The sequence below is a fragment of the Arvicanthis niloticus genome, chromosome 11 (genome assembly GCF_011762505.2).
Source record: "Arvicanthis niloticus isolate mArvNil1 chromosome 11, mArvNil1.pat.X, whole genome shotgun sequence".
In the NCBI taxonomy this organism is placed as follows: Eukaryota; Metazoa; Chordata; class Mammalia; order Rodentia; family Muridae; genus Arvicanthis; species Arvicanthis niloticus.
The window spans coordinates 76230310-76251486 of NC_047668.1; the positions used below are offsets into that span (position 1 = coordinate 76230310).

Here is a 21177-nt window from a genome sequence, read left to right on the forward strand (position 1 = left end):
CATAAATTTAGTAAAGACTTCCTCAGTCACAAAAGCGAAACAAGTAAAAAAAATGAATAAGGCATCATTTCACAGGTCTGTGCTGTCCTTACACATAGAGTGAATCAAATATTCTATTTTATGTATTCACAGAATGCATAGAGAAGTATGCTACTCAGTGGTGAGACGGCAGTAAGGACTCCTAACATGGGAGTGTCCATAGGGGCTTCTGTGAAATGCTAGACTAAAACTACTCTTTGACATTCTAGATTATCTTTATTAATAAACACAATTCTTACCAACCAGTGGTAAATTACTGACTTTGGAATATGGCAGGGCCCAATGAGCAATTTTCAGCTCACTTGTTTTGGGGAGGGAAACAGATGGTTCTCTGACAGTCTCTTGCACTGTCAGCAACAGTGACCTCAGGCCCCACAAACCACATCCTGCCATTGGACATTGGCTCCCTGATGAGGATTAATCTCTGGAGAAACAGAGCACAGCATACTATCTGATTCTGGCTTCAGGTAGGTCTGGATTCTGAGAAACATTCTGTGTTCTAAAGTGAGCACAGTCATCTGGTACACATGAGTACACTGTCTCGTTCTTCCCTAGTTCTGGAGCATGGGGTTATGTCACACTCCATGTCAGATGCTCATAGAACATAAACAAGGTTCTCTGCTAGGCTGTATGCTTTTTAGGGCTGCACTAATTCCTGTTGGTTTCTGCTAACAAAGAGAATGATAAATACAAATACTGAAAAAAGCAGTTTTGAAAGTTTATTAGGTCCTTTCTGGGCATAGATGAAGTAAACACAAAACAAAATAAAGAGATGAACTGTGTGCTTTATGGTCTCATGAAGCATATTTTATACCATATATAATACCAATTTTTGTATGTGTGCATTGTATTTTATCTAATTTTTATGCAAGTAGATTAGACTATAATGGAATGAGCAACATACATATCTTGATTGAAGTATGCTCTAGATATGGAGAATATTATTAAATCTCAATCTTGGTTCAAATATATTTTCAAGTGAATATAATTTTGTAAGAAGTTTGCCGGGCAGTTGTGGTGCACACCTTTAATCCCAGCACTTGGGAGGGAGAGACAGGTGGATTTCTGAGTTCGAGGCCACCATGGTCTACAGAGTGAGTTCCAGGACATCCAGGGCTATACAGAGAAACCCTGTCTCAAAAAACAAAAGAACAAAAAAACAAAAGACAAAACGAAAAACAAAGAAGTTAGACAGTGTGATCACACTTGTTAGAATATTCAAATATATATCCAGTATCACATTTCATGATTTTTTTTTTCTAGCATGGCTTAATATTATAATTCTTATTCAGAAATGAGTTTTGGTGAAAAAAATCAATAATTACGCTTGTCTTTATTTATTATAAATGCCTTATTACTGATGTTCTTAGAATAGATTTTCAAAATCATGGCATGAGGCATTTATTCATTCTAAGCAAGATACAATACAGAGAGATCAGCACATGTACACAAAAATGACTGCTGGTTTTGCTAATGCAATATTCATGAGAATTTACCAAGACAATCACATTTAATCCTAAAGAGTAAGGATTTGAAATGAATTCTTTTAAATTGTAATTATCCATTGGCAAGAAAGTTCCACAAGTTTTATTATTTGTACGATTGAAATAACTTTCTATCCTGCCAATATAAGCTGAGTTTGAAGCATATTTACCAGTTTTAGAAGGAAGAAAATATTAGATTTACAAAATATTCTTCATAGTAGTATTTGACATTTTACTATAGTAAATGCTTTTCCCCCCATGGGGACAGATGTTTCTTTGACTGTCATTTATATTTAAATTGATTTTCCAAGGCCTTGGCATAGAGTAGAGTAGAGTAGAGTAGAGTAGAGTAGAGTAGACAGTGAATTGTGATAGGAATTATTTGACCCAACTCTGGTTATCTTCATTTCTACACTAGCTACTTCACAAAGTTTGAATCTATTATATATTAAAGCTACTCAGAGTGGAGGCAACATCTTGGCATATCCTGGAACAGATGGACACTGTTTAAACACCAGAACCTCTACAAGCATCAGTGACCCTTGATGTTTCATAATTAATTATTTAATATGGACAATTAATCAAACATTGTAAAATCTGGCCATTTCTATACCCTAGAAAGTAAGCATTTTATGTTCCACATTGTGAAAAGAGGTTAAGGATAAGTTAAAAGCACTTATTTATCTGTAACGTGGGAACATTATATTTAAGATTTGTTTTTATTACTTGTGTATAAGTGTAAATATGTATGTGGATGGCCAAAGGCTCCTTGTCTTGGAGTACAGTTCTAGATACACGTGTGTACTAGACACTGAACATGGACCCTTTGGAAGAACAGAATGTTTTATCCTCAGTGCAATCTATCCAGTGACTGAGACATTTTTATGCTTTAGTATGAAGATATGTCTATTTACAAAATTTAGCTCTCCTTAATAATTAGGAGTTTGACAAGAACAGACTATTGTAGTCATTTTCTTAGAGTAATGTGAAAACTTGAGTCATTTTTTTGTTTTGTTTTTGTTTGTTCATTTGTTTTATCTCTTCTGTTACAAGAAGGACATTAACACCAGAAGAGAATCCCAATGAGTTAACTCTAGATTAACAAGTACTATCAGGTACTTAGTAGATTACAAGCACTGCACCTAGGCTAGATCAACAATTTAAAACTGTCCTAAGAGGTTTTTATCCCAGTGCCAGGAAAGTCTAGGGAAGGTCTTCCCAGTCTTAAGCATCCTTTTAGAGAGCACAAAACCCACTCTTAGGCAATGAAAGTAACTTTTGTTGTCTCACTGTTTTATCTACAGTAGTAATTGTAAGTTTCTTTAAAGGCTCCCAGTAATGTCTGCTTGGACCACACTGGGAGTCCACATGTAGTGAGAGAATAACATTTTATTCCTCTTATTTCTGTAATTCATTTTTCTTTGTCCATGCATCTTCATGGACAAATGAACATGAAGGGATAAGGAACAGAAGGTGTCTTGCTGCCCTAATGCTACAGTAGCCACCAAAGGGCTGAAAGTATTCCCTTTACTTCTTGGAGACTACTTATTTTTTAAGAGTTCTTACCCATATCTTAGAAATCTCTTGGTTCTTGAAATGGCTGAGTGTTTGAAGGCATTTTCCACTGATCCCAATGGACCTGAATTTGATTTGACACTGAGTGAAACCTACAGTGTAAGGGAAGAATCCAGTCCTTTAGGTTGTTCTCTGACTCCCTCTTGGCATGTGCCCCTTGACACATGAGCATGCATGTGCACATGAAGATATTTTCACAATAATAAATAACTTATATTTTTAATTTTTGAAATTAAAGAATGTTTGCATTATTCCCTCCCTTATTTTAGTCCTTCTCTTCCTATGTTCAGCCCACGCAACCCCAGCCCACTTCACCACTCCCTCTCACATTCCTTTTCTTTAATTTAATTTAATTTAATTAATTTTCTTTAATTCTACATTCACAAATTTTAAAATACATCTTGTTCAAGCTGTCTAATGTTACTTGTATGTATATGATGTCTACCTGTAGTGTTTTTTAATTTAATTTATCTATTTACATTCCAGCTATTTCCCCTGTTCCCAGCCCACCCCACACAGTTTCTCATCTCATTGCTCTTCCCCCTTGCCTCACATCATAGCATCAGTAACAGTGTCAGCCTTTGGTGCCCTTACCTCCTCCCCCCCTCCCCGAGATAGATCCCAAGTTGGGCCAGACATTGGATCACCTGTTCTTCAGTCTCTTCTCCATTTTGTCCCTGCAGTTCTTTTAAACAGAAGAAATTCTGGGTCAGAAATTTTGACTCCAGGTTAGTAACCTTGTCCATTTACTTGAGGCTTTGTCTATCTACTGGAAATGGACCTTTCAAGTTCCCTTTTCTCACTGTTGGACATTTTGGCTAAGATCACTCCCTATTGAGTCCTGAGAGTCTATTCCCTGGCCTCCCTCCTCCTGAACCTGCATATTTTGTCTATTCATTCTCCTGGCCTTCTGGGATTCTTTCTTGCTCCCCAACTTCATACCTGATCTTTTTCCTCTTTTTTCCTTCCCCTTCACTTTCCTACCTACGTTCCTCCTTCCCTTTGTATTCCATGATTATTTTCTTTCCCCTTCAAAGTAAGATTGAAGCTGTAATTCTTTGTTTATGGTTGAGCATCCATGAGATTTACCAGTACCATGTTAGCATGTTTATATTGGTATTGTATGTGTTTAGGTCCTGTTCAAAAAAGCCATATAATTGGGGTATCATAAATGAAGTTTCCCTATCATTTCTAGGATACACAACCTCAAGCAGATTTCCTGGTCCTGTGAGCAATTTTTTATTTTCTCATTTTAGCAAAATAACTATCTGCTTATTTTTAATAAATTATTTAGTGATGTATTTATGCATACTTAGTATACTTAAATAAACATAAATATATTTGAATACAAGCTAAAGCATAATTTTAATGTGTAAGTCCAGAAGGTGTTGTAAGAATTTCATTTAAATCATGTGATGTTATCTGTTATTAACACATGCATGGACAATATTAACAAGGGACATGTACTAAAGAGTGGCCCCAGGTCGCTTGCTCATGCTTCAGTGGGTGGCCCTACCACCATGTGTAGACTTGCAGACCCAGTGAATTTTTAATATATATAAATAAGAAGACATACATTTGGGTGCCAAGAAATTGGGGAGAGGAGAAGTTAGGGGAGGAATAGGGGAGGAAGAAAGACTCAGTACAAAAATGTTTATCAAATACATGTATAGATTTTTCACAGAATGAATAAATAACAAATATTTATATTAGGTCATAAGCATTTGTCTAAATACTTAGAAGAGAAAGAAATTTGACATTTTAAAGTCAAATTGTTTATTGTTTATCAAGCCTAAAATAAATGAAAATAAAAATGTTAAAGGTAAATAATCAGAAATCCTTTATGTGTAATAAAAACATGTGACACAGAAAACTTTAATGTATTCAGCAGTGTCCAAAACGGCACCTTGGAAATTTTTCCTAAATTAATCTAGTTCTATTTGAGAGATATTTTTTAGCATAAGATTTTCTGTTATACTCCGGCGGCAACATCTTGCCTACTTTATTAGTGCTTTTAGGATGCTGTCCAAGTGTGCACTCCAAAACTTCTGGCTTCTCATTTGTGATTTCAATCTTCTACAGCTATGCATTGTTCTGTGTCCTTTAAAACCCTCTTCTTCAGTGATGTTTCTCTCAACTAAGGCTCCCACTGATAGTCTGAGTCTGACTCTGACAAGGGCCTGAAATGCCCATATCCTGTGCTACTGATTAAGCAAAATTCTCCATACTTTCAAAATCAGCTCAGCTCTTGGTAGGGTTGACAGCCCTGCTACCAGAAAATGCTTTAAAGAAATTGAAGACAGAGGTATACGTTTCTCTTGGCACCTTAGGTGATGACATTCTGAAGTTAGTGGCCACAACTTTACCCTTAGAATGATTTTTAATATTGGTTTGCATAATTCAAAGAGAGCATTAATTGTAAATAATTATGCTAGCTTCATTTTAGCTAATATGTAACCTAAAAATTAGAGAATCATACTTTAATTCCAGCTTGTCTTTACTAAATTGTGTGTCCTTGACTAACATACTGCATCCTTATGACACAGTTTCATCATCTGCAAGGAAAAGGCAATGAGTATGTCTTAAGCTGCTAATGTGTTTGTGGTTTGAAACTAATAACTAAGAATCATTTGAGTGAATGCTTATTTTTCTGTCCATCCTGTAACAGAGATGACTTGTATTGTGAGCATCTGTCCTTTGGCTCCAAACAGACCTCATTGCTCTGATTTCTTTCATTATTAAAAGAGAAGGTTTCAATCCTTGTTTTTTTTCTTGTGAAATTGGGAGATTAGATTAAAGGAAATATATCAGAGGACATGAGGATATGTGCTATCTGGTAGGCAGCTGTGCACTTTCTCAGCGGCAGCCCCTGGGAAGAATACAGTTCAATTCCCTTGCAAATGTGTCTTTCAAAATATCAATTATCCATAAAAGAGATGTCTTAGAATTAACCAGATGTCAAGATCTCCTTCTACTACATGCAGTTTTTCAGAAATAGAATCAGAAGAAAGCAGCTGCTCTCCAAAGCATGTATTTGAACAATGCCTGCTATGGAATTCTTATCAAATGCTAATTTTTTGAATTAGTAAGATCTTTCTCCCCATTCTTCCTAACAGCATCAAGGAAAGATTGGAGTTAAGTTTAATGTTGGGACAGATGACATCGCCATTGAAGAGTCCAATGCAATCATTAATGATGGAAAATATCATGTAGTGCGCTTCACGAGGAGCGGTGGCAATGCCACGTTACAAGTGGACAGCTGGCCAGTCATCGAGCGCTACCCTGCAGGTAAGCGAGAGCTTATGGATCTGGGAAGTTGTACAAAACAAATAAACAAACAAACAAACAAACAAAACAGCTGGAAAAACAGAGCAATGTTTGCGTCCATTTCTTCAAATTATGGTTTTTCTGAGAAACCATCAAGTATTTATTAGACTTTAGAGTTGTGTCAATGTAATGCTGTCCTAAACTGTTCTTGCTACTGTGTACAAATGGCATTTTATAGATGAATTTGAAGCCACACATTGTCTTTTGCAAAATCCAGAACATCAGTGCATCAGAAAAATGCACACATAAAAAAGCATAATGTGTCAAAGCTTTTTACTGAATCTTTGCGATTGAACAAAGGAAAGGCTTTGTCAAAACTAGCGGTTAAAATTTAAATTCAAGGGAAGGAATATTATAACACTTTTTTGAGAACAAATAAAGCTGTTCTTTGACAGTGGCACACAACAGAGACTTAAAAAACACTTGAGGAGAGCAGGGGGCAGGCAGAGATGCATTGAGGACTCAGATGAAAAGAAACACTGTGCCACAGATCTGCAGCTAGGAGTAAAGGGAGTTCATTTCATTCTTATATGAGGATAGTGACTCACAAGGACTCTGGGATGACAGTGTCACTCAGCTGAAGTCTGTAAAATGTTCTCTTTCTCTACAGTACAGTTTATGACACGGTGTAAATAAAAACATTAAATCAATTTATATTTCATGCAATAAAACAAATGAGAAGAATGAATACAGAAGCAACTTCTTTTGGGAATTATTTGCTTATTAGAATAAATAATTTATCAATTATACACCAGTTTTCTCTAGGAATGACCCATAATGAAGAGATGTAATTTTCTCGACACCTGTCTGAGCTTCTGACTTCTATCATTCTCTGATTTCAGTCCTAACTTGTTTATTTGTTCTGCACATATGTGATGAATTAAATGTAACAAAACACACTTCCTTATGGTACCATTTAAAATCAAGAAAATAAAAAACACATCAGAGAATTATTGAAATACTGACAAGCTACAAACATTCAATAAGTGTTTATTAAGTTGGTATCCTGGAAAACATCAAGGCCAACCTGGACTGCATAGTGAGCTCTAGGACAGCTAGGACTACACAGAGAGAACATGTCTCAAATGATAAAAAAAAAGAAAGAGAGAAAGAAAGAAAGAAAGAAAGAAAGAAAGAAAGAAAGAAAGAAAGAAAAGAAAGAGGGAGGGAGGAAAGAAAGAAAGAAAGAATGGGAGAGAGAGGAGGGAGGAAGGAGGAAGGAAGGAATGAAAGAAGGAAAGAAAGAAGGAAGGAAAGAAGGGAGAAAGAAAGACAAAGTGTATTTAAAGATTGGAAGCTGATAATGAATAGGAAACAAATATTTAGAAATAATTGTCATAGTTATAATCTTCTATATCTAGACACCTACTCTAAGTGCCCACTTACTAAAAAGTGCGTTGATTAATATTAGTAAATGGAGACTAAGCCAAGTTCCAGTTGTTATTGTGCAGGATAAATCCAATAGTTGGCATATAAGATAGAGCACTCATGAAAAATTTCATGTATGCTATACATATGAAAATGCATGAGAAAGTGTTATCCATATAAACATATGAAGTTCTGCAAGTAATGCACACATAAGAACTTAATGTTGTAAAGAATACAGAGACTTCCCCATTCTGCCATCTAATTGCCCACCCATCTCCCTGTGTGCACTTCAGCATAATGCTAATGAAGGGGAAAACATAAGACTTTCAAATACTTGTTTCTCTTGGTGTTTTACCAGCAGCAAAGCTATAAAGGTTGAATATAAATTTCAAAGTATGGGTGATCTAGATTAAAGATTTTAGAACAAAGTGATTTTAAATATGAGTTCAATATGATAGTCTGGTATATATCTTTTATATCAGCTTGTGGTTTGGCTATTTTTATTTTAAAAATTTAGGAGGTTTTTATTCATTAGAAAAGCCACTAGACTAATGCTTTTACCACCAAATCCTATAATCAGAGATGTAGGAATGGAACCAACAGACTATATTTGCTTCCTTTTAAAGTGCCTGCACTGCAAAATACAAGGCTAGAAATTAGTAATTAAGGATAGCACTTAACCTTCCATTATAGGCCTTCGAGGTAAGTGCTTTTATATGAAGCAATTTGTCTGGTAGCGACACTACACCTTTAATGAAAAGTACCTAAAGCATTGACCAGTGGTATTACCCTGCAATTGTCAGGAAAGCTTTCATACAGAAACTAATTAGGAGACATAGATTTAAGGCTCTTTGGGAAATGCAATATTCCTACAAACCAACAATTCATATTTAAGAATAAATATTGAAATTTCTGTAAACCTCTTTTCAATTATTTTGTGTGTGAAGCAAAGTACAGAAATAATACTTTGCAAATCCTTTAAAGTTGAGAAAATTGTTTCTTATTTCATGTCACTTAAAGTTTTAGAATATAATGCATCATTAATCTCTGATTTGTTCATAATTACAGTTATGTGGCAAAGTGTTCTCTCTCAATAAAAATAGGCCACCTCTTCTCATGTTACTGCACAAAGCCTTATGCCATTTTGCTACCCCCAACTCAAGATTATTTCCAATTAATTAGTTTCATTGGGAAATAAACTTTGGCTTCATATGTGAAAAATACCATTTGTATCTTTACAAAGTTAAGTAATGATTTTATTTCTGTAAATACAGTAAGCCTAGCTATACATATGTAAAGAATGTTTATAGTACATACAAGGAACTTATTAGGACCCTTGTTTGATAACAAGACAATTTTTAAGTATTCAATAGTGGAAACATACATGGTGAAATATGAAGGTTATTGCATATTTAGCTAAGAATATATTCAAAAATAAAAATACAGGTTTGAAAAAGGACACAACAGATTCCCAGAAAGAAAGATTATTTTGCAATGAGTGATGTAAGAAACTGGCAACAAAATATGGGTCTTTTCAAGCAATAATTCATAGGTTAGAATTAGCAGGTAGAATGGAGACTGAAAAATATTTGTGGCACTGTTAAATAGCTCATATGCTAAAGAGAAAAGATAAGAGTGAGTACAAATGTTAACAGGGTGAGTACACAGTGCATTGTAAGTACCTGAGAACAATTAAAGAAGAGCTGTTTTCATTTTTTAAATTTTTTCCTCTTTCCTCTCCTCCCTTTCTGTCCCCTCTATTCTTCTGTCTGCTATTCTCCCTCTCCTTCCCCTTTCTCTCCTCATTCCCTCTTTCCTTGCCTTCACTTTTTCTTTCTCTTTTTTTCTCTTTTCTCCTCTGAGATTTTCTCCACCTTTCCTTTCCCTCTCCACTACCTGACTCTTGCTCTCTCATTTTACTATTATAACATTCAGCAGCCTAATGTCATGGTGTTTCAGGAGGTGGCAGTAGATAGCAGTGAACTGGAAATCTGTGGCAAGAGAGATAGAAACAAACAAATGTTCTTGATCACTAGAATATCTGGCTTGATATTCTAGAAGGATATTGAACATCTACCAAAATCAAATGAAAATTGCTATTGCGGTTTGAAGAAAGGAACAAACGGAGGTCTAGAGTATTGTAAGGAAGCCGATCCTTTAGGCAAGAGAGAACTTGAAAGAGAAATAACCCCAAGGAAGATTACATGGGATAGTTCAAGCTCATTTTTCTTGCTATCTAATTTGGCTGAAGTCTTGTAGGTTTTAGCTAGGCACTCAATCCAGATTTATTGTCTAAATCTGATAAAATTTAGGTCATGAGAAAATTTCAGGTCATGGGAATACCACTTATCATTACCATTAAATTCAACCCATTTATTTAGATAAATTGGTTACTCATTTTTAACTCATGTCATTATTAATATATTTATTATGTAAGACAGTTCATTATTTAGTGTTAGAAGTTTGACACTATTTTTTAAAAGGGTTATGTTTAACCTACTTGTGGCTATTTGTCATGCAATTAAGAAAATTTACTTCATTTGCAATTGGAATAGTTAAAAGAGGAAACAAACTTCAGTCTTTCTATTCTAGCTTCTTTCATTGTGAAACAACCAAACTGAACCTTGAAAAGGCCAACCAATTTTCTCTAGATTACTACACTAGGTAGTAGCTAGTCAAAACTATTAACTCTTATCTGTAGGTAACAGAAACTCAAATAACAAAACCATTGGGTGAACCCTTGTTCCTAGCAGTGGTATAGACTTTAAAGCCCAGGGTCCAGCTTGACTGCTTGCCTGTAGATGGATATGCCCTTCCCATTCTGTTAATTCTGCTGACACTGGCACAAATAAAGATTAAGAAAATTAAACAGTAACAGGTGGGATAAAATTAACCTTGTTGCAAAAGCCACAGGTACTCTATTTACACTAACTTTGTGAGTCAGTAGCACTCATTAGTAGGCTGTGATTATTTTTAAAGTTCACTTGAAAAGCTTAATTAGTGAAATAGGTAAATCATTACAAATTATTAGAATTAGCACTTTAGAGTCCTTAAGGGCTTGGAGGGGGGAAAAGTCTATGGTAGCAGAAGACTAATCTCATGTTGTGGTTAATTACATAAACTATTGTTTTCAGTTGTCAACAGATTCTAAAACCTATATTAAACTTTAATGAGAAAACATTCTTCTTTGTTATTTTTCACTGAAATAAAATTAGATATATTGAGCATTTATTCTAATATACCAGTGTTTGGCTTCTGTTTGGTACAGATAAGTATCCACCAGTCTTAAGTTTTCCAGGTTTCCTAGTAAGTTCTTTGTGAAATCTGAGAACAAGAACCTAAAACCCTATTTTTTTTTTATGTCAAATCTCTCTCTTTGTGGTCTTTAATTTTGCTAAGACTTTGGGGTTATTATTGCTGTTAAAGCATAATAAACATTTTGATGAACAATGTATTAAATACACTGGGCTAAAGTTCCTGGCTAAGCATCAAAGATATCTAAGACTATGAGAGAAAAGCTATATTTTTATGATTTGTAATTGTTCCTACATTTTATAGGCCCTGGATATTTTAAAATTCCATTTAACTGTTGCTGTAAGAAATATTAGTTGGCTCTAACTTGCTGCTTACTTGTTCAAGAAAAATTTCCTCTGGTAGTTTGGTGGAATTTGAACTTACTTGAACTGCATATACTGCAAAACATAGATCATGTAGGTATTTTTTAACCCATTAATTTCCATAGTACAACAGAAGTAAATGATATATTAACAATGCTGAACTTCTCCATTTTAAAAATTGTTGTCTTGTAGTATGTCTGTGAGTGGTCTCTTGTTTCTTGCTTCCTATGTGTTTACAATATTTCTTGCTATGTTCTAACACAGGAAACTTTGATCTGTCCATGACCTCCATAAAATGGTCTTGTACTCAAGCTACACTATCTGTAGCTTCTACTCCATTTCACTTAGGCTAGATTTTCAGAGCACTAAATTAATCACCATCTGTAAGAAAATTCACAAAAGTGTTTGGCCCTAGCAAGGTATATATTTCTATTTTCAAAACACAATCATTCTTTATCCAAAAAACAATGTATTTATAACTGTTTATTGCTATCTGAACTGAAATAGCCTAAATAGTTTGATATTTTTCAGTTATGTATTATCATTTATTGCTGAATATCATTGTGAATTGAGTCCAGACATATAAATTTAAGGTCTTTTTAAAGATTCAAATATATATATATATATATATATATATATATATATATATATATATATTTGCTGCTTAATCAGGTTCAAAGTTGGGGTATGAAAATAGTATATCATAACATCTTGAGAAACAAAGAGACCAATAAAATAAGGTGTCATTCCTGATTTTACTATCAGGTGGCATTTAAAGGTAAATTTAAGTTGAGCTCACAAAAATAATTAAGTGTATTTTGAAACATTTAACAAATATCAACTTGTTCAATATTACCAATTTTCAAGGATACCATTTTACTTTGAAAATGCTCATATCTTATTATTTTAGAAAATAACCAATATTCCTTACTGCTATAATTTTGCTAAGTGTATCTTATAACCTAAAAATGACATTCTTGTGTGAGGATTCCTATTAAACTCTCTCTTTTATCTCCAAATTTTCAATATTTACACTGTTTAACAAATTAAATGCATAACATGATAAATGGGTAATAGACTTCATTCACTATGTAATTATGAGGAAGTAGATATTACCTTGTCAGGATTCTGAATAAGAGTAGCTGAAAAGAAAAAGTAAATGATGAAAAATTGCTTTTAACACTTCTCTGGAGATTTCGATAGATATTGAAACTTGTTTGTTATAAGCAATGAGCTGATCATGTTCAATATGAGTTTCTCCCTATCAATATAAATGTTCATAGACTTATCTTGATGTGGTGGCTCATGCCTCTAGTCTCAAAGAAGTCAGGGCAGAAACTCAAGGCAGGAAACTAAAGGCTGGAACTGGAGCAGAAGCCAGAGAGGAGCAGTGCTTACAATGTTTCTCCTCTTGGCTTGTTCAGCCTGCTTTCTTACGGCTCCCAGGACTACCAGACCAGTGATGACACCATTAGTCATCAATCCAGAAAATGTACCACAGGCTTGCTCACAGCCAGTCTCGTACAAGAATTTTCCAAATTAAGATTCCTTCACCCTACATTTCCCTCGCTGGTGTAAAATTGATATCCAACTAGCCAGCACAATTATAACCAATATTTTCACAAGAACCAAATATGTGAATGACAAAAAACACAGAGCCTAAAAGGACTGAGACATAAGAGATGAATGTACTCCAGATTGTAAATTAGATTCTAGAATATAACATATTAGTTAACAACTTGTAAAAACAAGGCTGATGTGAGGCTTTTGTAGGTGAAAGTACTTGCTACACTACCCTGGTAACTGGTAGGTATCCCATTCTAGAATTTAGACTAGATGCAGGACTGAACATCTGTAGTCCCAGCCCCCTTGCAGTTTTATTTTGATATAGCAGCAAAGACAGAATTGACCAGAAGCTTGAATCTGCAGAGTAGCAGCTGATAACAAAAGAGACCTTGCTGTAAACATGGGGTTGAAGGAGAGAACAGACTCCTGAAAACTTGTCTTCTGGCTACCACCTGCATATTGACACACCCATGCTATACACACAAGGAATAAATAAAAATAAATCCTGGTAAAACATAATAAACCTTGTACTTTAATTGACAACTGATACTAATGTAATTTTGTTGGGTTTGAGACTTGCCAAAGGCTTTCTTAAACAGGGACAGTGAATCAAAACTACATCAAACTCTTATAGCTCAATTCTTACAACTGTCTATTAGTTAAATGTTTAGAAATGATTGTTACCTAAAATATAGTTTGCTCAATTATCTTTGTATTAACTTCCTAGAAATAAAATTCAAAAGATAGAACTTTGTGTCTTTGCCAATGTAATAAATAATATTCATTTGAGGCAAACAATTTATATATGCCCATGTACATGCAGTTATTAGAATAGTGTGTTTGTTCCTACAGAATATAAACTCAATTTTGTAACAATTTGAAAGTATCACACAATCTGATATTATAGAGGATTCCTAATGAAGACAGAATAGCACAGTAGATGGTAAAAGCTTAGGAAGCATGAAGCTCCTAAGTAGGCTCTATATTAAATTAAATTAGGAGGATGAATATCTTCTGTCAAATTTAGCTCCACAGATAGAAATAAGAGATTTCGAAGACACACTTTCATCTTATGTGGTTTCAAGTTTGTTTTGTTTTAGCTTTTTGAATTTGCATTCATTCATTAACAGCCAATTTTTCCCAGCCCTGGGAATCTGAGACTTGACTTTCTCCACACTAAGTTTTATTGAAGTAATTTGTCATCTTGAGTGCATTATCTCTACTAGTGGCCGAGAGATTTAAAGTGGCCATTGAGACTTCAGGACAAACTAGACTGAGCATAAGTCCATCCAGAATATCACCATATGCATTTGCAATGAAGAATTTCAGCTAGAATTATGAGATATTAAACTGGACAGAACAGAGGACCATTAAGCCTCATTTTTCTTGATAATGTCAAATAATTGATAACACACCATCATAATTTTTCAGGGTCACCTTTGCTGGAATGTTTTAAAAGTCCAAGTAGATCCTTCAATCCTCTCATTTATTATTTTTTATTGCCTAGGGTGGCTGCAACAGGTGGTCTACTACAAAGCTAGTAATGAGACCTGTGGAGGAGAAGGTGGATTTAGAAGAGAGGAGAGTGAAGTGGAGATTGGTAGTTACCTCACCTGCTTCCCTAGCTGGAGTGCCCTATGCATTCCCATAGGAATTCCCAGGGCCTCCTGAAGTTAGGTGCCGGGGTAGGGTAATGAGTAAGGGCTCTATTTCCTATCAAGTAATGCCTACTTTTTTATATGGGACTTGAAATACCAATTATTATTGTTCGTTTTTTTACATGATAGGAATTAAACCAGAGACTGTGCTAGATAGGTTTTTTACCATCTAGATCTATAGCCAATCTATAACTAATGTTTACTAATGATACTACTTACTATTGAAGGCTATTCTGAAGACATTTTGATTTATAACATTCTTTATAATAATGGTATTTCCAAAATCTTATTATTCTTTAACTAGATGCAAAAGATTAGGTGCCATGTCCAATCTGTACCCACTTAAAAAAAAAACAAAAATTGCTATAAGCAGTACAGACTATGATGTACATTACCAAACAGCAGATCTGTGCTGCAAGATTAAAGTTGAAGTGTTGTAACAGTTCAGACTGAATACTCAGGACCCCACTGCTTGGGTTCTGATTCCAGTTCAGGTATTAATTATTTTTAGCTGGATGCTCTCTACACCTCTGTGGTTAAGAGTGTTTTTTTTTTTTTATTTTAAAGATGGACATAATAAAAATACATATCATTTAAGGGTGTTTGAAATATACTAGTTGTTAGTTTTAAACAATATGTAACTCGCTAAACCCAAGTAAATAGTAAAGACAAAATAAAACAAAATAGCTCTCCCATTGTTAAGTAAAATAGTTCAGTGCTGTAGGCCCCAATGTCTCTAAAAGAGTATGCACAGCATTGTCTCCTTACTCTTCTTTTGTATTCCTAGTTTAGTTATCAATAGTCAGCTTTGGCCTGAAAACATTAGATGGAAAGCTTGAGAAATAAATAATTTCTGGGTTTTACATCCTTCACTGTTGTGTGTAATATAGTGAAGTGTCCCCATCTGTCCTTGTCCAGCCTCACATTTGACTCATCCCTTTTTGTAGCACATTGATACTGGATAGCTATCCATCCATTAGTCACTGAAGAACCATAAAGATTTAAAGATTCAGCATTTTGTAGTTGCAGAGCTAGTGTTCAAGTGGTACTTGTTCTTCCCAAGGACAACAAGTAGTGATGCCAGTAATTTTATTGGGATATTTTGTTATAATATTTTCATTTCATCATTAGTTATTATGGATTAATTTCTTACTGTGCTTAGTGTAAAGCAAACTTTGCCATAAGTGTATGTGGATAGGAAAAACATATCATCTTATACACTGTCTGGGGGATTCTCGATAGTTTCAGGCATCCACTTAAGGGTTTGGAACTCACTGTCTTAGGATAAAAATGACTTCTATATTTCCATCTCGGAGCAAATTTATCTTGTCTCAGCTGTCAGAGTTGAGGACACATATACAGATAAATGCCATCCAGCTCTTCAGATTATTACCTCTGACCCCAACAAATATGTAATTATTGTAGCTCTTTTATCTAAAAACATATTCAGAGACACAGTTCTGCATAAGCCTCAACCCCAAGACACAATTTATTTAAATGCGTGACATAGAAAATTATGCTTTGAAAAATATTTAAATAAAGAAGTTGACATATAATAATTTAGACTACCTTCATGGAAGAGCAAAATGTGACATGAGTGTTGGAGAATCCTTTGGAATTTAATGAATTAACATTATAGATACCATACAGGCAGGTGAGCAGATTATTGTATTGAATTTTACCATCAGGAGACTACATATAGGGGATGTCAGAGGCTGGAATTTCATTTGGATTTGGATTGTCTGGCACGTGCACTCACTGGCTGACATGAGAATTATTCTCTAAAGGAGAAAGCTATCCCTTTCACCAAATGCCTTGAACTTCCCAGTCCTTTTTTTTTTAATCTGTAGCCAAACATTTCTGTTTTCTACTTCTTACAATAACATCTAATAATTGAAGACCATAAAACATGATCACTTAAACAGAGACGATGCCAAGAAAGTTAAGAAGCATTGCACATTGTTACTCCTGCCTAGCAAACATGCACAGGACCATCAACCTGAAACATCTGCTTCCTTAAATGCCAGGACTAACATACCTGAGACTATTACCTGGAGTAATTAGAAGTAGTTTGTTAGTTAGTTTATAAGGCTGGGGTTGAAGTAGATGAGCAGAATGTGTTAATTAGAATAAGAACTTCAATCTCAATTTACAAAGGTAATTTTAACCAGTTTTAAAATGCTTAATTTTTATAAATAAAATCTTTGCATATGTTAATGTGCTTTTAGTTACTCAAACCACATGTTTGATTTCTTCTTCAGATAGATGAACTTTATGTATGTTAGTTCTTATATCTTTACAAATTTAAACAATGCATGCTTATCTTTCTGCTTAAAGGTGTTTTCTCCAATATTTATTTAATTGTGCAATAAACAGCATTGTGCCAAGATAAGCAACTAGATATGGAATGAAAATTGCGGACATGGATACCACTCTTAAGTGTACCAAACAACTCATGACAAAGGCCTACTCATTGATATTATGAATTATTAAATTATCTATTAAGATTTATATAATATAGTCAGGTCCTAATGTAGTCCTGCTTTAAGTTTTTAGTATAAAAGTATTAAGACTTGTGTCCTCATTCTCATCTTGTTACATTAGATCTGATAAGGAACAGTGGAAGAAAGAGAATCGTCTCTTATTCTGTTGTAATTTGAATTATACTTGAGAGGAAGAAAACAAAAATTAGGGAAGTAATTTATAATTGGAATTCCCTATTCATAAGAATAAATATGAAGACTGAAAGAGACATGATGAAGACTGGAAAGGGGACACATAATGCATAAAGAGAACCTGAATTGTCTAGAGGGGTAAATTGGATAAGAATTAGCTTATGCATCCATTTCATGATTGTGAGTGCAGAGTAACACAAACATGATACTGTTCTTTATAAGGGGGCATTTCAAATATTTTTATGACAGTCCTAATCAGTAAAGTCACAGAATTACAATGAGACTGATACTGTTCCAAGAGAGAATTTTTGGAGATATCAAGGTAGATTAGGAAATATTACATAGTTTTCCACATCAGGTGCTTTGGACTCTCTGAAAAAGTAATTTTTTAACTCTGTGATATTGTGACTTTAACTGTCTACTTGACCAACACTTGAGTAGTGATTGTGATAAGGGGCATCTACCTGGTGGTATAAGTTAAAATGTTCAAAAACCATCCTTACTGATAAGCACACTTGAATTTTATTTCTAAAAACGTGTTTCTTTTCTTTCATATTCCAGGTAACTTTATTTTGTTTTTTTGTTGTTGTTGTTTTTGTTTCTTTGTTTTGTTTTTTATGAGATTCTAGTTCCTCAGATCATTTTGTTATTCTCCTGATAGTCTAATATATCAAAAATTAACAAAGCAAGCAGCCACTGAATCCAATAGTGGCCTTTATTTTCCTCCTCTCTCTCTGTGATGCCATTGTGCTAGTAATTTAAAAGGCTTTTTCTTGTAAACTTTCACAATTACAATAGCAAGCCTATAGGCTAACTTAGTTCAAAGTCAACCTAGGCAACATATCAACACATCCTAAGAAGACTAAACAAAACAAAGCAAAACAAAATGTATGGTGAATGAGATGCTCCTTGAATGAGTACTTGCCTAACATACATAAGGATCCAGGTTTAACCCCTTATACCACAGGAAATCATAACACAAGCATGAATTTAGACTATTTCAATGTTTAATCAAGCCAAAGCAGGAAGGCCTATTGTATGTGTGGATAAATTGTGGTTGTGTTCTTTTATATTTTGATAGCTCATTTGGAAAATAGAGATACTATTAATGTGAGCACTTTTACCAAATAACTTCCTTCGGCTTCTATGAGCTTATGCTTCCTTCAGACCTCTCTACTTCTATAGACCCAAGAGACAAATTCATCGAGGATGCCATTACATGTTTGATGGGAGTGGACTAGATTTTTGTCTATGGTCTTCTCATTTTTCACAGATGATAATCTGATATAATCTATAAAAACAATAATTACCATCACATATTTATGACCACATTGGTAGAAACTGTTAATGAAACCTCTCCTTCATGCTTTATAAGCATCTGTCTTATTCTAAAATATAATGTGATATGATAAACCTCGGGCAGATTTAGTGGCATGCCCATGAGTATATTACTGCAATTTTTTTCTGTAATAGTATCAAACCTAATTAGATGTCTTTCCCAATAAACTTTAAATATTTAAAAATACCACTTAAAGAAAATTATTATTCTTCAAAAGAACTTTTTATTTTTTTAGAAATATGTCATATACTGCTACTTCTACTATTATACTTATATTATATATTATAATATAATTATATTATACTTCTACTACTTATATATTATATTATATATAATATAATATATTATATTATTAATTATATATCATATAATTAATATATATATTAATTATATATCATATATTATACTTCTACTACTGCTACCCTCAACTATTTATTTTGATAGTGTAAACTGTTTTAATGGCCAACTATTCTTGATGCTAAATTATGCTGTGATTCCTTAGCTTAGTTATCAAATACAATTTCTTTCTTCAGACATGAGGCAATATTGGATTTCACCTGAGTTTTGTATTCTAGTACAAAACACTCATGGTCAAATATAATGACAGCAAACCCAGGAACATCCTCTGTCATTTTTTTCGAGGCTATGTTCCCACCCTGCTCTTGGAAGATCACATTTTCTTGTAACAAATAAAAGTAGAATGAAAAGCAAGAATAACTGTTATAATTTGTCATGAGTTCCAGTTAATGTTGTTAGTATTATATACACTATTTTCTTCATTTTTGTTTATGTCATCATTGCCACATACCTCTAAAGGAGAATCTGATCTGTTTCTACTCTAAATAAACTATCAGTATTACAGATTTTGTTGATTTCATTATTTCTATTCAAACATTGAATTGCATTTCTCTACAAATAATCAGACAAAAGTCACTGTCAATTTTTATCATGGGCTTTGATTCCATATCTAAGTCTCAGTGTTGAATTACTTCTGCTTTTTATTGCACTGAGGAGAAAAACAATAACTACTGCAGTTACTATAGAGATCTAGCTCCCAACCAGAAGGATTCATAATAAGATTTAGAATGAATATAAGACAATATGAGCAAGCCAGGATCAAGAAGAGACTGGGACCATGAGATTGATTTGTTATAGTTTTCAAAGCAGAGATTCATTATAGCAAAACATGTTCAAGGAAGAGACAAGTTCTTAAGGAGGTGCTATCTTCTGATGCCCTTAATATTTAGTTTAAAATATTAAATTTATGTACAAAGGAATATATATATATATATATATATATATATATATATATATATATATTTGTGTGCATATGTGTAACAACAATTAAAGTAGAGACCATAAATTATGAAAGCAAGTGTGTGTCCAGGAAAAGATTTGGAAAGAGGAAGTTATAGAATAGTCAAATAAATATCCAAAGATATTATAAAGAATAGTCATATACTTAAAACTATGCAGACTTACAGAAGAGAGAAAAAAATCAAACATTCTAATTTAATAGAACTTGTAGTTCTTTGAGCAAATACAATATTTCAAATAAAAAAATTGGAGAGTAGGTTAGAGGGATTCAGAAAGCTTGTCTAAAATTAAAGTGGGATATGATATACTAGTATCAGTATGATTTATGGCCTAGAAGATGCAGTTGGAAAGACACTGGTGTTGAAAATGAAGGCTGGATAATTCCTGATGATTAAGGCTGCAGGGGTACCAAAGCAGATCTGAATACCAAGGTGAGCCTTGTATACTCCTTCTCTCAATCATCTTGCCAAGTAAAATCTCAAAATGTGGTTTGAAATTGCTTACATAGATAGTAGGAGTAATTAAATTTCTATAAACTTAAGAAATTACAAGAGATTTTGGAAAGCTCAAGTCCTTTAGCTGATCAGCTGGGGCATCCATCCATTTGCCATATATTCTTTACCCCTAATCAGGGTCATGGTGGCTGTCACCCTGTTTCAGCTTAAATGAGCTGTATACCTGTTAGGGTCTGATGAGTTTAGTTGGCATCACTATTCAGAAATAAGTACCAAAGACAAACAACACAGGTGAAACAGGTCCAACCTTGACTAGAAGATAATGTTCCCAATTCAGCTATGAAATGTTCTTTCTTATTTATTTGCATACGTGTTTTGTAAATCTTTCCAAATTAACTGTAATTATTTACTATAATATTCGGTGTTTAGTTGAGATGTGAGAATATAAATTAGCATTAACAAACAGGCTAGGCTTTGGGGCCTTAGAATTTATTTCTAGAATTTTGGAAATGGGCATAATAAATATTTTCTGATTTTACAACATTTATGAAATTAAAAAAAAAAAAAGGCCATGGGCATGTTTCTGTAAGAGAATTTCAGCTCATTTAATCATCAGTGTGGGTAAGGATTTGTTTTGCCCAGGGCTGTGCTGATTGTGTTGTACTGAGATGTGGTACATATATCAGGAGACATAGAGTAAAGCAAACATTTAAATGGAACTACATTCATCTATGTTAGTGCAGCTACAGGTATCTGC

General features: G+C 33.9%; 1 protein-coding gene across 39 annotated transcripts in view; it reads left to right on the plus strand.

The window, feature by feature from the left end:
- Nrxn1 (neurexin 1) overlaps positions 1 to 21177 on the plus strand; it is a 1065384-nt gene that overhangs the window by 893828 nt on the left and 150379 nt on the right. For all 39 annotated transcript variants that reach the window (XM_076942416.1, XM_076942418.1, XM_076942435.1 and 36 more), the window contains one exon: positions 6215 to 6386. In XM_076942416.1, coding sequence (XP_076798531.1) covers positions 6215 to 6386 — 172 coding nt within the window. The remainder of the gene's footprint in view (positions 1 to 6214; positions 6387 to 21177) is intronic.